At 35.2% G+C, this 19,016-nt stretch overlaps 1 protein-coding gene and 1 pseudogene across 3 annotated transcripts in view; one reads left to right on the forward strand and one right to left on the reverse strand.

The window, feature by feature from the left end:
* Positions 1 to 1,330: 1,330 nt before the first annotated feature.
* Positions 1,331 to 1,431, forward strand: LOC120591417 (uncharacterized; annotated as a pseudogene).
* Positions 1,432 to 2,300: 869 nt separating this feature from the next.
* The window catches only part of TAF4B (TATA-box binding protein associated factor 4b), a 113,320-nt gene continuing 96,604 nt past the window's right edge, over positions 2,301 to 19,016 (reverse strand). For all 3 annotated transcript variants that reach the window (XM_039844009.1, XM_039844007.1, XM_039844008.1), the window contains one exon: positions 2,301 to 4,086. In XM_039844009.1, coding sequence (XP_039699943.1) covers positions 3,919 to 4,086 — 168 coding nt within the window. In that variant the 3' untranslated portion in view covers positions 2,301 to 3,918. The remainder of the gene's footprint in view (positions 4,087 to 19,016) is intronic.

The following is a 19,016-nucleotide window of genomic DNA, read 5'->3' on the forward strand; positions in this document are numbered from 1 at the left end:
TCATTATAAAAGATATATATAGTTATTGTATATGTTATATATTATTAACTGCTATAGTAATATACCTTAGATTTATACCTTAGATGTTTATTTCTCACTTGTATCCAAAATGGGTGTTCTTGATTAGCATGCAGTTTTGTTCCAATCCACAACTCAGTCACCAAGGCTCCTTCTATCTAGTGGCTCCTCCATCTTCATCAGGAGCCTTCTGAGGTCTCCATGGAAAGAAAAGAATACAAGATCACACACAGCAAGTTGTCATGAGCCAGTTCTGAAATGTCACACATTTCTACCTACATGTCTTTGGCCAGACCTCAGGCACGTGGCCACATTTTATGCAGGTCCAACAGCATGCCCAGGAGGTAAGAGGCAGGACTGAGATGAGCAGCCAGGGCATTATTGCCTCGATATCATCTACAATAAGATAACTTAGATGTCAATCTGACATTCTATTTAAGAAGAATTGCCATTAAAATTGTTCCTATTATGGTTTATCAACAAAGTCAAAAGTCTTAAGGTGAGTTTCTTGGGAGTATATTCTTCCCCCAAGTACTCACTGTACAAGGTCTACATAAATTCTAAACCTATACTGTTTTACATCTGTTCCTCTCACCTACCAGTTTGGGGAACACTTTAGGTTTCTTGCTTGCACAGCACAGGTCTCTCAATAGTCCCCAAAATAAAAGTATGGCAAAAATGTTCTACTGAGGACCAATGTGTAACTGGTGGAACAACTTTAGGGTAAAAGCAAATGCACCAATACAATTGAAATGCGTATGAAACTTCTAAGAGGTGGTTAAAAAGTCAGAGAAAATGATATTGATATAGATGTAAGTTATGCCTACATGTAAAAAATAAAGTCATTTCAGTTCGGTGAGGCGTATAAAACTATCTGGAAATAATGATAAAAATGACAAAATAGGAACTGGCTACCAGGTCATGTATAAACACGTGACATTTTATACTTTTATTTCCTGTAGAATCACTGAGTCTTGTTGAGGTCAAAGTTTTGTAAACACTTAATTTGTTCACTGTACAACTAGGAACAGAGATAAAGTGCAACTTAACCAGCCTGAGATATTGGTTCCATATGGAATATGCCCTAATTTTGCTTGTGTTCTTTGCTTGCAATCATGACTTACCAAGTATAAATGGTCTTAGTCTAAATAAAATTTCGTCAAAATTCTAACGAGGTTTTTAAGAAATGCAGGTTCTAAAAAATACAGTCTTTACAAACATGTTAAACTTGGCTTTTTTTTTTTTAGAGAAGAATCTTAAATATGTTCAGGAGATCATTTCAAAGGTCCATCATATTAAAAGCAAAATGGATGAGTCTTCAGCAGCACATATACTAAAATTGGAACGATACAGAGATTAGCATGGCCCCTGCACAATGATGACACGCAAATTCATGAAGCCTTCCATATTTTTTAGCACTTTTGTTTAAGAGGCATGATATACTTTATAAGCAGTACATTTTATTTTCTCCTAAATGCTTATGATCTAAAAAATAAAAACTGTCTACATGTTAAAATAAATAAAGTAAAATGGATGAAATGAGTGAATTTTATATGTAAGATGTCTCAATAAAGTTGCTTAAAAAAACTAAATAGATGGGGAATTTCTGGTACTTTCCGCTTTTACTGTTCATCACCCAAGACAAATACGGAAGACAGAGGGTCACAGACTTCAATGTTTAAAGAGATGAAATAAGGGAAGGTAGATATATGCACCATATCTAAACGGGACAGCCACTGGTTAGCTTCAGTGGATTGTTATACAAAAGTATATATAGTGATTACAAATCTACTTTTTCATAAGTGGAAATGTAAATTTTTGTGAAAACATTGGCCACACTATGTAAGTCACAGAGAATGTATTTATAGATCAAATCTACCCCAAGGCCACCATTTTGCAAACTGAGCTGAAGAATATCTTGGATACATGATATTTGTTCTTTTGTGCTTGAAGATATGCTTCAAGACACAAAGTTTTTAAAGGTATATTAAAACTAAACTTCGAAAAAGAATACCTTGGTAAAAAAAACCTTGTAGGGCCAAAAAAAGCTTTTATAATGAATATGCTTTCTGAGTCAAATAGCATGCAAATTTGCAACTATTTCAAAGAAAGTGATATAGTACAACTTGGATCTGAAGTTAAGTTATGGAATCCAAAAGCTGACACTCTAAAGTAATTGGAGACAAGAAAGTTTCGCCACCCAGGAGATATGATCCACTGGCCAGCCTCCAGTTTCAGAGCTGACTACTAAAGATACTGATTTTCAAAGTCAATGACCAAAGTTATTCTTATAATAAAATAATTATTTTAATGAAATATTTGAAATAATTTTTAACATCCAGTCAATAAGATTATACACAAATATGAGCGTATGCTGCACTTTACAAAAAATAAAGCTAAGCGTTTAAATATACAAAAACAACTTTGGGTATAGATCTCTTTGTAAAGTACTCTTTCATCATATACATAATTTATAGCATTTTACATAATAACTTGCTGAAACAAAGAAAAGAGTGGCCAATTTAGAACTAGAGTACAGAATATGGCCGTAACAGTCCCAATGGGAAGAACAGGATGAAGAGTAACGTACTTGAGGTGTTTTTTTTCCTCTGAATTCTTTTTTCTAAGAAGCACAGCGTTCCCATTTTTTAAAAGCCTTCTTGAAGGACTTCTTCTTTCTGTATGTGATTGTAACTACAGCTATTATTTGTCATCAGCTACATGCCACACAGGTGGAATTTAAAAGATAACAGGATTTGCTTTGCAAACATCAGCTTCCTCCTCCTATGAATATATATAATATGCTTTTCGCAATATAGAGCCAAGATCTCCAAGAGTAAGATGCTGACATTATCTTCTGAGTGTAGAATTCAAAATGGAGTCCCTATTGTTAAAAAAATTTTTTTTAATCATCAATTAGGAATTTTTTAAATGCAACAAGATGCTTAAAACTTAGGGTAACTAAAAAGATTTTACAAAACTGTCCTTGCATTTTTAAAACAATACAAAAAAACAAAAATAACTTCATTTTGAAATACTGTAATTTGGAAATGTTTGATACATTTTCCTTTTTGGTAGCCTGTGATTTTTTTACAGTTGCTTTGCAGTTCCAATTCCACCACTGCCCCCCTTTGTCATATGCAGTGAATTTCCTGTTTTATGATTCCGTTTTCCCCTAATCAGTTTAAACACAATGCCCCTCATTCCTTCTAATGCTTTCTACCTTTTACATTTTTCAATGAGGTATATCAGCAGCTTCAATTTTAAGGTTTCCCTGACCAGGATGTCCATTCATTTGGCATCAGACAGCGTATGGTGATATGAACCAGAGAATAGCAACCTCAGGCACAAACTATGCCCATTTGTCTCACTTTTGACAACACTGGTCCTCAGCTGACCAAAGTCACCACGAGGCCCTACTCTCTGGTTTGTCGCCATCAACTACAGAAGGTGACTGTCATAATTAGCTAAGCAACTTCTGATTACAGCCCGGAAAACCTAACACTTTGAGACAGGTTTACAGTGAGGCAGTGACTCTTCCTTTCTTTCCTCTACATCTCAGTACAGGCCATATTAGAGAAAGACACCTCACCTGGCAAATGAGGCAGGTAGTAACAAACAGGGTCTTAACTTGCTGTGATTAAATGCACAGGTGGGCAGATGCCTACTTTTGTGTAAACTCTATTTCATAACCAATTTTCAGAAGACAAAAGTAAATTCTGGTCATTAAGAACCCCCTGGGACATATAAGTAAGACTTAATAAAAGTTTATAACTGTAAACAATGATCTTCCCTATTGATGATTATTTTCCAAAAACTGAAATGTCAGGACAGTGCAACAATGCTCTTTATATCTTCTTTGGCAGTAAACAGCAAGGATCTGGATGAACAGTGGAGTGGTCACTTCAGAAGGGCAAGGTACAGAGCTCGAGAATACTTCATCTCTCTTTCCTGTTCCATACAGAATATCAAGTCCCTGAGGCAGATTCTCGTGATTCTTGGACGAAGCAATGGCTTGGTGGCTGTTAGGCTGGATGTCCCAGAAGCATAAAGGTTATCTTTTAAGCCCTAAACAGAATAAAGGCAGAAATCAGTTTAAAAATAGCAATCTTTCATAAAGGGAAACCTGTCAATTCAGCATGTAACCCTCTGGCTGCTGGGTTAGGTGCTGGAGATAATAATGACACAGGCTCAACCTTGTCCTCCAGGAGGCCACTCTCTTGGCGGCGGTGGTGCCCAACTGCCACCAGATGTAGATCATGACCTCATTCATTCTGTCTCACCTGAACCATAGGAATAGCCTCATAACTGATGCCTTTGCTCTCAGGCTCTACTTTACTCCATCCCTTGTTGTACATTGCAGGCTAGACTTTCCTCTTCAAAGGGCTTAGACAGAACTTTTGAGAATAGGGGATATGGTCATTATTTTGATTGTGGTGATGATTTCATAAAAAAACCTATCAGGTTGTACACTCTAAATGTGTGCAGTCTTTTGTATGTCAATTATAAACATAAAAGCCTTACATGGTTTAGATGCCCCCACTCCATGGTTCAAAAATCTTCAACAGCTCCCACTGTCCGGAGTAGCTATTTTGAGCACTTGTTAAGCACCTTCCACACATTAAATCTTCTTCAACACATAATTTTTTTTTCATATAACATTGCAGAAAGTTATATGGGTGCTGTCCCATTTATCAAATGAGGAAACTGAGCTCAGATAGGTTAAGCAACCTATTTAAGATCACACAGCAAAATTAAACAGGGACTCAATATCTATTTTTATCTAAAGAGAACGTTCTTCTATGGCCATGCCACCCTGAACAAGCCGTCTGATCTTGGAAGCTAAGCAGGGTCAGGCCTGGTTACTACCTGGATGGGAGACCACCTAGGAAGTCCAGGTGTTGTAGGTGTAAAAAATAAAAATTAAGGGATTGTAAGATGACAAGGTCCTTGCAATCTGTGAGGTCAACCAAGGGTTGCCTCGCCTAAAAGTAAGTAAGTAAGTAAGTAAGTAAGTAAGTAAGTAAATAAATAAATGGAGCGTTCTTAGTCATTGTGCTAACACTATCCATCAAATCAGGTACAAATGCATCACTGGCTTCCCTCCAGCCTTACTTCCCATTGCTCCTTTACAAAGCATCTTAACTCCAGCCAACAGGCAAAGATCAGCAAAAGGCCATCCCAGACCAATCTACTCATCTTTAAAGAGCCATTTCAAATGGGTCTACTTGCCTTTACATATGCTACCACCACCACCCCATACCCACTAAATCATAAGCTTTCTAAGGACAGAGACCATCATTTCTATGACATCTAGGACTCAGTAGTCCAATGTAGATTATCGGCAATATTTTCTGAATTGAACATGCAGATTTAAAACAGAACCAGTGTCATTCAAAAAGGAATGAAACTCAATATGCCTGAATTGACAATTTTCTAAATATCAGTATGTCTACCTGCCACTATTTATATTAATTTTTCAATTATAGTTGGCATACAATAATATATTAGTTTCAGGTATACAACACTGATTAGACATTTACATAACTTATAAAGTGATCACTTTATAATACCCACCTGACACTATACATAGTTATTATATTATTGACTATATTCCTTATGCTATATTTTACATCCCCATTTTGTAACTACCCCTATTTTGTAACTACCAATTTGTACTTTTTAATCCCTTCCTCTTTTTTACACACTCCCAATCCCCCTCCCATCTGGCAATCTCAAAATGTTCTCTGTATCTATGAGTTTGTTTCTGTTTTGCTTGTTTTGTTCTTTAGATTCCACATGAAGTGAAATCATATAGCATTTGTCTTTCTCTGGGTGATTTACTCCACCTGGCACAATACCCTCTAGGTCCATCCCTGGTGTTGTAGATGGCAAGATTTCATTCTTTTTTATGGTAATATTCCATTGTATATACATACCACTTCTACTTTTTTTTTTTTTTTATTAGAAAAGGGGTAACACTCCACAGAGTGTGGTCTCCTCTCAGAGACAGAGAGTGAGAGGGCCCAAGAGAGGCTTGGAAAGATAGTGAGCTAGGGAGGAGTGCTGTACCACCTCTTCTTTATCTATTCATCTACTGATGAACACCCAGGCTGCCTTCAATCAACATATGGATATACATGTCCCTTCAAAGTAGTGTTTTGGGTTTATTCAGATAAATATCCAGAAGTGGGATTACTGGATCTTTCTTTGTCTCTTGTTATAGCCTTTGTTTTAAAGTCTATTTTGTCTGGTATAACTATTGCTAGCCCAGATTTTTTTTTTCATTTCCATTTTCATAAAATATTTTTTGCCATCCTTTTACTTTCAGTCTGTTTATACATGCCACTATTTTAAAAAAAGATTGGAAGAAATAAAAAAAATACAGAATTCTTAGACAAAGAATAATTTTATAAAAATAAAATCCTTTATTCTATCATTTTTTACCATGCTTTGTTTCAAAAACATCTTGATAGGGCTGACAATCCTTCTTTCTCTATCCAAAAGACTTATATAAGAAAAGATATTTATCTAATATAGAAAACAAACCTTCTGGTTCCATTACTGGTCTTTTATAACCACTGAATTATAATTATTCTCTCTATATTTTTGTTTTTGTTTTGTTTGTTTTGATGGAGGGGAGAGGAGTCCTTTTCATGGTCTTTGAAACGCTATGGTCAAAAAAGGTCAACTTAATACAGTCATGTTCACAGAATGGGGTAGGGGGCGGGTACTTCATCTGATGGTCAAATAAAATTTCCTTAAAAGATACTATTCAGTGTTTGGGGGGGTGGGGGTGGGGTATGATATCACAACCACATTTGTATACTCATTAGCTTAAATTTGTTCAAAAGTAGCCATAAAACAAATTTTGGGAAATCCACATTTTTAAAAAGGACAAAACAATTACTATTGGCTACTTAATTGCCTGGCTGCTTATCATGAAGTTCAACCACAGTACAGAGCAAGTGTCTCATCATTTCTGCAGGGTTCTTGATAATGAATGTAATTTGGACAAATACAAGTGTCAGCCTCTATAACTTCAGCTAAGTGTGGCAGTTAAACACTAACATATCACTCTTCTCTGCTAACATTACCACTTAGAGGTGAAGTAATCCAGATGTAATCTTAACTATTGTGAATCATCACCATCAAAATATTTTCATATGATTTTTGCAAAATGGGCCCAACACTTCAGCTATGGACACTCGATAAAAAAGTACATGTTAGAAAGTTAACACTGTGTCATGGGCAGTAGGTGAGTGGCAATTTTGTTGTATATTGGAGTTAAATGTAGAGGCACTTTCCTTAGCCAAAACTTAAGATATATTATGCTAAAGCTGAATCTATATTTTTACAAATGTTTCCTACCAAGAGTTTGCCTAAAATCTGTTCTTTAGTGTTTTATATGAATTTTGAAATTAAATAGATGGATACACTATGTCTTGGCAAGTCCACTTCTATGTAAATACCCAGAAATATGTCATATGTTCATCCAAAGACATTCATGAGAATGTTTAGCACTACTATTCATAACAGCCCTAAACTAGAAACAATCCAATTGCCCATTAAGAGTAGAACTATAGAATATTCATACAAATGGAATACTACACAGGAATAATAAACTGAGTAACATGGATGAATATCATGATAACATTAAATGAGTGAATAACAGATACAAAGGAATACATACAATTTGGTTCTATTTCTATAAAGCTCAAAAACAGGCAAAGCTACAGAAGTCAGGATAATGATTCCCCTTGAGGGAGAAGACCAGTGAAGACCAGAAAGGGAAAGGAAAATTTTTCTGGTGACTTTCTCTTTCTTGATTGGACTACTGCATTGGAGTGTTTTGTGCTGTGAAAATGCAGTTGAATTGATGATTTGTATACTTTTATGCATCAATGTTATATTTTAACAACTACCAAAAAAACTACAAAAAAACCTCTTAGCTAGGTAAGAAATAAAAAAAGGATCAAAGAGGAAAAAAGAAGAAAGAAAACACGGCAAAGTTGTTAAACACAAAAAATTTAAAGAGACCTAATGATCTGAGTAAGGAACAAAGGGGTCACAGTTCACATTTGTCATGTGACAAGCCTAAAGGATCCAGGGGACAGAGCCATATTACAGCTGCCAGCACAGGGTTGAAAAGAAGGTCATTCCAACAGGATGCAGCAGAAGGCCCAAGGCAATGTTATAAATGAAACCAACCCCAAGGGACATTCGGTAACCCAATAGAAATGTCTTTCATAATTCACAACTTTATGAAAGTGATAGTATTCTCTTCCCCAAATAACGACCTAGAAAGTCAATCTTTCTTGAACCTGGATACACGTATACAGCATTTTTATTCTTGCACTTATGATTGAGAAAATCCACAGTCTGACTTGTCAGTTCCACGATGATGTGGCAGAATAGTAAGCTACTCCTCAACTGACCATGGTAAAGAGGGTGTAGTGTGCAGATAACTTAAAGCCATAAAAATTCAAAACTTGCCTTTCACCATCAGTTTTAATTTTCTTCCACTCCACCAAGTCCTTTCCCCAAAGCTACTTAGGACTGATTTCTGGTCACGCTACATTGTCAATGACAAAGAACACTAATGTATTTAAGAGACCAGAATATGTAAAAAGAAAAAAAAAAAGACTTATGTGACAATGTACTATTTATTTCTGAAATAGAGGGTTTTCCCAATTGACTTTCCACATGAGGGTATTCCTTCATTTGGACTCTTCACCTGAATGAAAAAAAAAGGTAAAATGGAAGAGGAAGTTCAATGTAAAGGAAAGAAATAATTCACTTATCCAGTGCACAACGGATGTTCTTGGAAGTGTAATCAAACCTAAATGTTAACATATTCTAACACTGTGAGGCCAATTAGGTTAGCTTTCATTAATTTGTTCAATTATATATCACTAAACAAAGTTTTTTATTTTTATAATAAAACTTTCGAGGTACTCTTCTGCTCTAATAAAAGAAAAACAACACTATTGGCTACCAATTAAAAAAAAAAAAACCACCATTTTAAGAATAACACTAAAAATAACCAGAGTGGGTGCTGTGAAGTAAAACCTTTAGAAGCTTCTCTACTTATTTTTCCCACATTTCCTTAAACTATATTACTGCTATACTGAGAGACAGAAATAACATCCTTATGAGCCCAGGGGCTTCATGAATCCTACTGAGGTTCTCAGTGACTTCATATGGGCCTCTGTTTCCAGAAGCCGGCATCCAAGGCAACTTAGGTTCATGCTAGTCCATGTGTTGGTTCAATTCAAAAGTTTTCTGGGTTACTGGGCACCTACTATGGGCAAGGAACTGCTCCGGGCAGCATAAGATATACAGAAGCACTGAATGGTGGTAACGCCAGATGTCTTCTCCATAAGCAACCTCTGACACTTACTTTCTTTGTGCCCCAGTCTCCTAATCTGCAAAATATGGATAGTAACAGAACTTGTATCATAGAGTGGCTTGAAAATTAAATGAGAACAATGCCTGGCATACAGTATACGCTCTAAAAATGTTGACCCTTACTATAATAAATGGATTGATTAGTCAATTGGGAGACACTAAAGGTTTATAAACAGGAAATAGTGTAATCCTAGTTCCGGGCCTTTCCTTCCATCCCCTAGTTAAAACTAAACTTTCCTGTCTATGGCCTATTTTCTTAAGTCCTTTTTAACTTAAATAATTTGTCTGCCACATTTACCTTGTATCTCCCAGTGAAATTTTTGAATTTAGTGGAGCTCTGAATGCCTAAAGCTAAAAGGTAGACTGATGGGCATTTCAGACATGTGGTAGGCAAATGAAGGATCTATCCTGGGACAGGAAGTTTCCCTAGGCTCCTCCGATCAAATAGTGGAGGAACTTGCTGCTTTCTAGAATCATCCAAACTCATCAATACTGTCTCTAGAAGCTAATATCACCTTTTTCCATTCTATTCTCTGAATCATAAGACTAAGAAAACAAAAATGTGTCCCTGAATCTTAACAGTTAACTAGGAAAAAAATGGGACATTTTTATTAGAGAGAAGGAAAGATTCATTACATTTCTCAGATTCCCTACCTGATTTTACCCTAACCCCATGTTACCTTGGCAGCTATTCAGGGATAATTCAAGTCTTAGATTTTGAGGAAACAAGAACTATACGTGAAAATAGAGGGTGAAATGAAGATCTGGCTTCAGAACAAAAATCAAATGTCTTGTAAGTCTTGGAAGCAAGGAAAACTAAAAGTACCCTGGATGCCTGGCCTCATGTAAAAGAACACTAAAAATCTGTATTTGAAAGGCCCGAGCTTTTAGGCCTTCAGGATGGCACAGAGCAGAAAATACTGAGCTTCAAGACTGACTGCCCTCTACTGGTCAACAAGCAGAACTTTTGAAGCAAACGATCTCAGCGTTTCTGACTTTCATTTTATTCCTTGAGTTATTTCATAAAACTGACAACCCTGCATGTTAACTTCCACTGCCCTAGAATTTAGTCATTTCTAAGTCTGTGTTTCAACAGTCTTTTATAAAATTAATATGTCAAAACAGACTGATGTGACTGATGAAATCATGGGCTTTAAGATCTAACTAGTTCTGTAATTATGGGAGCAATAAACATTAATACTGGTTGTCCTATGTCAATGACCACCCCCCATCTTTATCTCCAAGAAATGCTTTCTTAAATTCAAGTCCTCATTGTTCAATTTCCTAATGAAGTATCCAACTGAATGTATCCTAAATTCAATAAGTTTCAAATCATATTCCTCCCTTTTCCTCTCTTCTTTCCTATTTAAAGAAATGGTAATACTACTCAACCTCCAATGCCCAAGTCAGAAAATCAGGTGTCATCCTTAACTCTTTCTTCCTCTACATTCCATTTATCACTTCTAATCAGTTCCACCTCCTTAACAATTTCCAAATTATCTACATCTTTTTACATTTTTACTACTATTATCTTCTGCCTAGATTATTTCGACAACCTTCTAAGAAACCTCTTTATTACTAGTATTAATATTGCTTACACTGCAGTGAGAATGATCTTTATAAAATAAGTAATCTAATAATACTGGTTTCCTGTGTAAAATATACTAGTGGCTAAAAATCTCCCACAGGCCCAAATCCAAGTATCCAAGCATGACATATACAGTCATCTATGAGCATACCAAAGCTTCTCCCTACCGTCCCATTTCTCATTCCTTTCTTTCTGGCTCAAACTATTGATCATTCCACCAAACATGTTTCTTCTTTGCTCCAGACAGTAATTCTCTTCCCCTGGAATTCCTCCAATCTCTCTATTCTATCCTTGTATCACATCATTCAAGTTAAGACTCAACTCAGGTAGGTATTATGCTTCCGCAATCAATGCTACGAACACAAGTCTTCCCCAACTCCTGCATACTTTAGTATTACTCTGTATATTATTTTACCAACACATGCATTCAGTGCAATGCAATTACCTCTAACCTTCTCTATAGAAGGGAAGGTTTTTGTACCTCTTAATATAGTTCGACACTTAGTTGGTATTCAATCAACGTTTGTAGTATGATCATGTATCTAGTGTCACCCAATAATATCACTTATATGAATGAACAATGAAAATGAGCCATATTATGGGCTTTGGACTTTTAAAATTGAGATCTTGCTGTCATTCTTAGCTTCAAGCCAAATAAATCTGGAAGAAAAATATAAAGGTAAAGCCTTTTAGTGGCTTGTTACCAGGCATTACTCAGCCCCTGAACAACTTAACTCATCCCTGTGAAGCTGCCACCACACAACATTATATTAGAAGCTAAAACATGTCCAATAAATGAGATGGAGAAATTATAGTATGCCAATGAAATGTATAGAACATTTAATGGATAAGGTGTACACATTACATCATTAAGTTAAAAAAGCAAGTTAACGAAAAATACTACTATGCTATAAATTTTGTAAAAATGTAACAGGATGTGGGAACAACTTTAATTTCTTTTTCTAAGTTTCCTACAATAAATATTTATTTTGATGAAAATAAAAAACTAGCCAATGCCAAAAATCCCTGCAACTCAGACTATTCTGATTAGTGACTTGGCTTTGCTGACCATTATAGTAACCACACTCATTTTATCTTTAGCACCTGCCTCAGCCACCTGAGATTCCTACTGAATTTAGGATCCTGGTTTGATGGCAACAATTCTCATCATTACTGGCTGAAAGAGAATAGCCAATAGAGCTCTTCAAGTATGCTGAGGTTCCCCTCATGAAGTTCCCCTCGAGAAAAGGAATGGCCTCTGGATCCACCCAAGGGACATGCGTGATCAAATTTTTGTTTTGTTTTTATGAAAAATCCACTCTAGCATTCTAATCTAAGCCTTTGGATAAATTCCCCTAGAGTATACAAATAAAGTTCTAACATCTATCTCAACTTCACTTAATTTAGGCTACCTTTTAATGTAGTTTTCATCAACCAGCCAAGCAAACTGTTAGAGCCACTCCTAGCCCTCTGACCTAATATCCTCGATCTGTTGATATTAGTGAGCCTGTATCAATGAATTCAGCCTGATTCAACTTTATATTCCTTCTACTCTGATCTCACACCCTTAGGATCCATTCCCACACCATTCTCCAGGTAACTGCAGGCAAAATTATGAAGTTTTTTAAAGTGTATATTATACCTCTTCATGGGTAGTAACACTTAGTAGCTCACCCTCTGGGGGCTGCTGGAACTTGAGTCAGGTTATAGGTATAGAAACAATGAGAGGTCGTGAGGATAGGTCCTGAGAAAGATCAGTAGTATCTTGCAAGGCAACTATTTAAGGGAAGCCATTACGGATACTTCAGGAGATTAAGCTCCCTCAGACAGGGGTAGAAGGACTGGCAAAGGCGGCTAGGAAAAATTGAGCAGTTCAAGGTACCCAGCTTCATTGGAAGTTGCCCATATTCCCATCCCAATTTTCAGTTTTCCATTCTTTCCCAAAGTCAGTAACTTTAATACCAGATACTCCACAAAACTGTAAATTTAATTTGCATTATAATTTGGACCTGTTGGATAGGACACTTTCTGTTGGGGTTTGAGAAATACCTGCTTTTGGGCTACAAGAGATAAGGGTTTCTTTTAAAGCAGTCAGAGGCTTTCACATCCTTATGTGATTCTGAGTTCAGAATCTAAAGCCTCTTCCTTCCCTAAGTTTCTCTGTGTACACTGAAGGGATTGACTGTCAAATTATTTTTATTTTCACTCAAATGTTCTGTGGTAGCAAATATTCATTTTCCCAAAGCCTTGCCTTCTATGGGCACTTGATGACTGGTGACTACAGGTGATAAAGTAACCATTCTGCCACTGCATGTCATGGATCACCAGTGTCCCCTTTACTACTAGAAACAAGGTCATTAATGCCTTTAAATCTAATTAGACCAGAGAACCAACTGTGGAAAACCCAGAAATGATTCAGGAACCCAACATTTAAGGTGCTGCTTCTCTGCAGCTATTATGGTACAATCTTCTGTTTCCGTCAGCATTTGATCAGAGAACACTAGGAATGATACAGGATATAGTATTATTTCAGAGATTTGGCCTCATGTAATTGTGAACCTGGTCAAACTGTTTATGTTCAGCTGCTGACTCTGTGTCTGGTGCTGGGTCTGGCCCAGGGTTAGCTGAAGCCAAAAGAGAGGATCTGGGGGGATGCTGAGAAGCCCCGCCAATCCCATGAAAACAACATTTCTAAGTTGCAATAGCTCCCAATGCTTCCACACCGACCTTCTAAGAATATGGCTGTAGCTTCACTTCTTCCTTTCAAAATCAAAATGCCTCATGGCCCATGCTAACCAGGAACAATGCAAGAAAAGGAATTCTGGGAAACAAATCTCTAGTTTATAGCTAATTGGACACAGTACAAATCTACCACACCATTTTTGTTCTTTTTTTTTTTTTAAATCCTTTCTTGGATCTGTTCTGAGTTTTAACCTCTAATCCTTCTATACTTGCTTATTTCTGCTATCATATTTTCAATTTCCCAGGAGTCATTCATTTTTTTCCAGTCATTTTTAAAACAGCTTTTTATTCTTATTTCATGGTTATATTTTTTTTCCTTTTCAGTTTCTGATTCATATTTTTTTTCTTCCATATTATCCTTTTTATCTTTTATGTAAGAGGCTTTCCTCAAATATCCTGGATACCTTACCAATGTTTTCATATGTAAAAGGCACTTAATTATTAATATTTGAGGCCTCCTCTCTTGGTTATTATTATTATTATTTTTTTTTCAGAAAGAATACCTCTAGTCTCTAATCTAAATCAATTTCAACTCAAATATTACTGAATACTTTTAGTGCTGTTTTCTCCTCTATTCTTGTGTATTTATGGAATTTGGAAAGAAAAAATAAACTCATAATGTGCAATTCAATGAATTTCACAGGAAGTCCCTGAAGATAGCTGACAGAGTCAAACTTTAAATCTCTGGAAAATTTAAAATATCCAACTAACATTTAGATTTATATTTAAGTCATTAATGAAAAAGGTAGATTTATTTATGGAAGTGTGAACAAAATAAGATGTAAAAAATATATCTCAAAATATAAGCAGCTTCTTTATCTAAAGCAATAACATACTCTAAATCCTAATGAATCTACATATTTACAGAAAGTGTTAGATGACAATAAATCTGTTTAACTCTGTAATAAGCCAGCTGTAATAGATAACAATGCACACTTCAAAAATTATGGTTTCCCTGTAGCCTTGCAAAAGAGAACAGAGGTAAAGAATGGCGCTGTCTGTGCCCCTCAAGGACGTGAAGATTAAAGCTGTGCCCTTTCATGTCAATAGCCTTTTAGTTAAATTGCTTATGCACTTTTAGGAATGAACGATCACCCACAATAGCAATCAGAAAGAGACAAATATATTTAAGAAATTCTGTTTGTCCCCTAACAGATTTTAAGCTGTTGAGTTCCCCCAAATCATTTTAGGCTTAGTATTTCAATTATAACCTACTCATATCCTCGAATGATGAAAACAAAATGACATCTATGTAAAATCATTCTAATACCCATAAGAATTGAATTCAACCAAGTTGACTTGGTTCTCTATTGCAAAATACACACATTTCTAAGTTATGGAAAATCGTCCATTAACAATTTGAATACTTAAAGTTTTAAAAATCCAAGAATTTCCTTCATAGGGTATTTTAGATTCCACGCCATGTTTCTATACAGAAAACAGAACCTGAACCCTTGAAGAGGGCACATAAGAATAGTAGAGATACAATAAATGTAAAATTGTAATGACTGGAACATTTAAAAATAACTGATCGTATTTGTTGCTAACAAGGGAATGGGGACATATGCATTCGCACTGCGGTGGCACAAAGTTTTTGGCAAATGTTATCGAAATATTTATTAAGGTTTAAGAAGTGCATATCCTTTGACCCAGAAATTCCACATATAGAAATCAATCTGCAAAATAAATGAGTGCATGAAGATATAGGAGATTCACTATTTATACTAAACAAATGAAAATATCCTAAATGTCAGTGGATCAGTGAATTATGGCACAAAAGTATGTACAAATATGGGAAAATGTCCAAGACACATTGCTCCACAAGTTGTAGACTAGTACTTTTACTATTGTAGTGGTAAACATCAAATTCTCTGGATATGCATCTGGGCTCCTCCATCTACTAATTGTGGAACTCTAAAAAACTAATACTCACTGTACCTTAATTTTTCATCTAGGGAAAATAATCGTATGATCTTAGAGAGGAGTTAGGAGGACTAAAGAAGATCATACATTCTAAGTGCATGATAAAGGGAAAGTTATTACATATGCATTTTAAAAGTATTTAAATACATATACACACATATACAATTATATTAGGTTGGACTGTATGAATCTTTCAATTCTCAACAGCTTTTCACCTAAAAAATGGTAAGGTCACGGTAATTTTCAGAAAGGATACCCAAGACACTTAAGAGCTATTTCTAATACTCCTCTATGCCAATTTAGACATTTTCAACGTGACTAGTTACACTCCTCCCTCTTAAATAAGAAGCTATCTACTCTAGTCTCCTTGCTTTAAGTAGTACTACCTTTAAAGCATGGCAAACATAGGAGACCTCTTCCTCCCCTCTGCAAAACTAATAATCATCTGTTGAATGAGCAATCCACCTTCTCACTTTTTTTCTAGTGAGAATCTTTTCCATTTTCATAGAAACTCAAAGACTTAAGAATGCTGGCACTGGAAAGGATCTTAAGAGATTACATACCTAGGTAAATTCATGATAGTTTAAACATTGTCAGTAAGTTATCCCTGAAATCTAACCTAAATATTATATTCCAAAGAGCTCTGGTTTTAACAATTCTATATAACTATCCTTATATAAAGGTGGGTAGAAATAGTGAAGAGAAGTCAAGAAATAAAAACAAAATAATATTTTCTGCCAGGCACAAAGAAATGTGTGGTATACTTTAGAAGCCCTACCCTGCTCTCCATGCTGAAATTATTCTTGAAAAGGCAATAATGGAGAAAATAATTAAGTCCAGAAATTCCTAACATCATCTTCTCTGAAGAAGACAAAGCAAGAGACTCCATCTCTGTCTCATGACTTTTCCCCTTACCTGGTACAGACACACACATCAGAGTATCATCCATTTTTGGACAAAACACTCCCTTAGGACAATTACTGCCCTTTGCAAGATATCCCATCTTCCTCCAGACTTCATTTTTTGGCTGTGAGCAGGAAGCTGTTGCTGAGTGCTTTCTGTGCTTGTTTTAAAAGATAGGTGCATCATTACCTAGCACTTAACTAGCTGACTTTCACTTCACAGAAGGGGCACACCATCAAAGCACAGAAATAAATGGGAGGGAAAGAGGGAATACTGTTGTAAGGATTAGCATAGCGGAGGAAAAATAGCTACCTACTACACAGATTTCTTCAAAAACCCAGAGGCAGTTCTGGGATCCCATTAAGCAATTCTTTTATTGAGTATCTATGACATCCTAAGACACTAAGGGTATAATATTAAATCATGATGAACAGAGAGAGAATGTTTGTACTACTAACTCTGACTGATAAATTTCTTCTCAGATATATTAAAATTAGTGGCCCAGGTGAAATCTCTGGCTGTCTATGAAAATGACTATAAACATTTTTCTTTTTCATAAGAATGAAAGTAAATTTTTCAAAAGAGCAGGCATTCAATATAAATTTGCCAAATTAATAGAAATTATTTCTTCTTAGCTAATTCAAACCTTGTCATATACTTGTTATATATCAAAGCTCAGGAAATTTTTATTCAGAATACAATGCATTTATTACTTTTACACTACAAGAATGCCCAATATGAAATGCCTTATTTTCAAGGCACACAAAAAAGCATAGTACAGAAGAAATGCATTTTAGGAATGGACCCTTAATTGTGGGGAGAAAGAGCAAAATTGTTATCAATATTTAACATTCATTTCTGAAATAAAATTCTACTGTGGAAAAAATACATTTGTCTGAAAGTAGAACTGATCTTCAATCAGATAGTCTAATTTATTGCTAAATAAAGTTTCATAAAAGCCCTTTCTCCTCTTATCTCTAAAAGTTAAAATTATACAAGGTAAACTCTAACCTACTTCTAGATGGAAAGAGCATATATTTATACACATGATAATTTCTTTGTTTTGGTTAGCAAATGAACACTATTTTAAGCAATACATATTGGACACATGAATACTATAATCAACATGTAGCTGATTTGGTACTGTAACCACTTACTTTTTAAAGAAATACCAGGATTTTCAAGCCAATTGACTAATTAAATGTTCTCAGAAGGCCTCACTTGTTTGGAAAAATGCATTAAAACTGCATGCTGACATTCTAAAGTTTGTACTTTCAAAGCTCCAAAAAGATATGATTTTATGTCTAAAGATATGATTTTTTAGATGTTACATGGTTAAAAGAAAACCCATCTTTACATTCAACAAAACTAATGAAACTTGTTATGAATGTTGGATCATTTAATAAGTTACATGAACTCTTTGAAAGTACTGCTAATATGGAAAAAAGATGCTTTCTCATCCAAGGATCTAAAATTAAGACAGAAAGTAAAGTTATTAATGTCTTAATATTCCAAAGGACCCCAAACACATCACCTAAGCAATATGCACACATATAAATACTATAAATCTTAAAGTATCTGTATAGTCTATATTAAGTTAAAAACTAACTTCATATATACATATTCTTATATACAACTTCAAACCTCAGCAGTAAATTAAGGACCAATTCAAGTACTCTAAGTAGTAAATTTTAACTATATCCCTCCCTTAAAGCCAACAGGCTTATGGTATAAATATTTGGTTCAAAATGATAACTAGTACCTGTTGCTTTTGGCCAGAATAATGAGGAGACGGCGGCTGATGCTATTCAACTTTACAAAGACTTCTGAGACTATCAAATATAAATCTGTAAGAGGCTAGTTTAATACATATATTGTACAAACAGAAAAATCTTTTTAAGGACAAAAAGCATCATTTTTGCTTTGTTTTACATAACAGAAAAAAAAACACTAAAGGATGAAGTCTACAACTAATTTCTCCAAATTTATTATTATTGTTGATTTATTACATGCAAAAATGGTAATCAATGAATGCTAAAGGTACTAAACTTAATTTTCTGAATTTCAGTATTTTTAAAATCATTATCATTCTACTCAACCTTCCAAACTGAAAGCTCTCCCCAGCAGTAGAACAAAACCTGCATATGAACTAAGAGGTCACTCTACAAAGAACTAGATTCTACCTCTCTCTCCTATGGGATTATATGCTTAGAATAGCAAATTTAAGTGAAAGAGTTAAGCTTTCAGGTTCCCATCTAGAAAGAAGCCAACAAAAACTAAAGCCTTGGTTTCCAAGGTGCAGAATATTAAAAATACAATGGTTCACATGTCATCTTTGCATTGAGAGGGAATAAAACAAGTGAATAAAGGGCTTTAAACAATCTTGACTAATGTAATTTAAGCTTGGAGAGGCAAATAAATCATCAGTATT

This window comes from Pteropus medius, unplaced genomic scaffold, assembly GCF_902729225.1.
Source record: "Pteropus medius unplaced genomic scaffold, Ma_sr-lr_union100, whole genome shotgun sequence".
In the NCBI taxonomy this organism is placed as follows: domain Eukaryota; kingdom Metazoa; phylum Chordata; class Mammalia; order Chiroptera; family Pteropodidae; genus Pteropus; species Pteropus medius.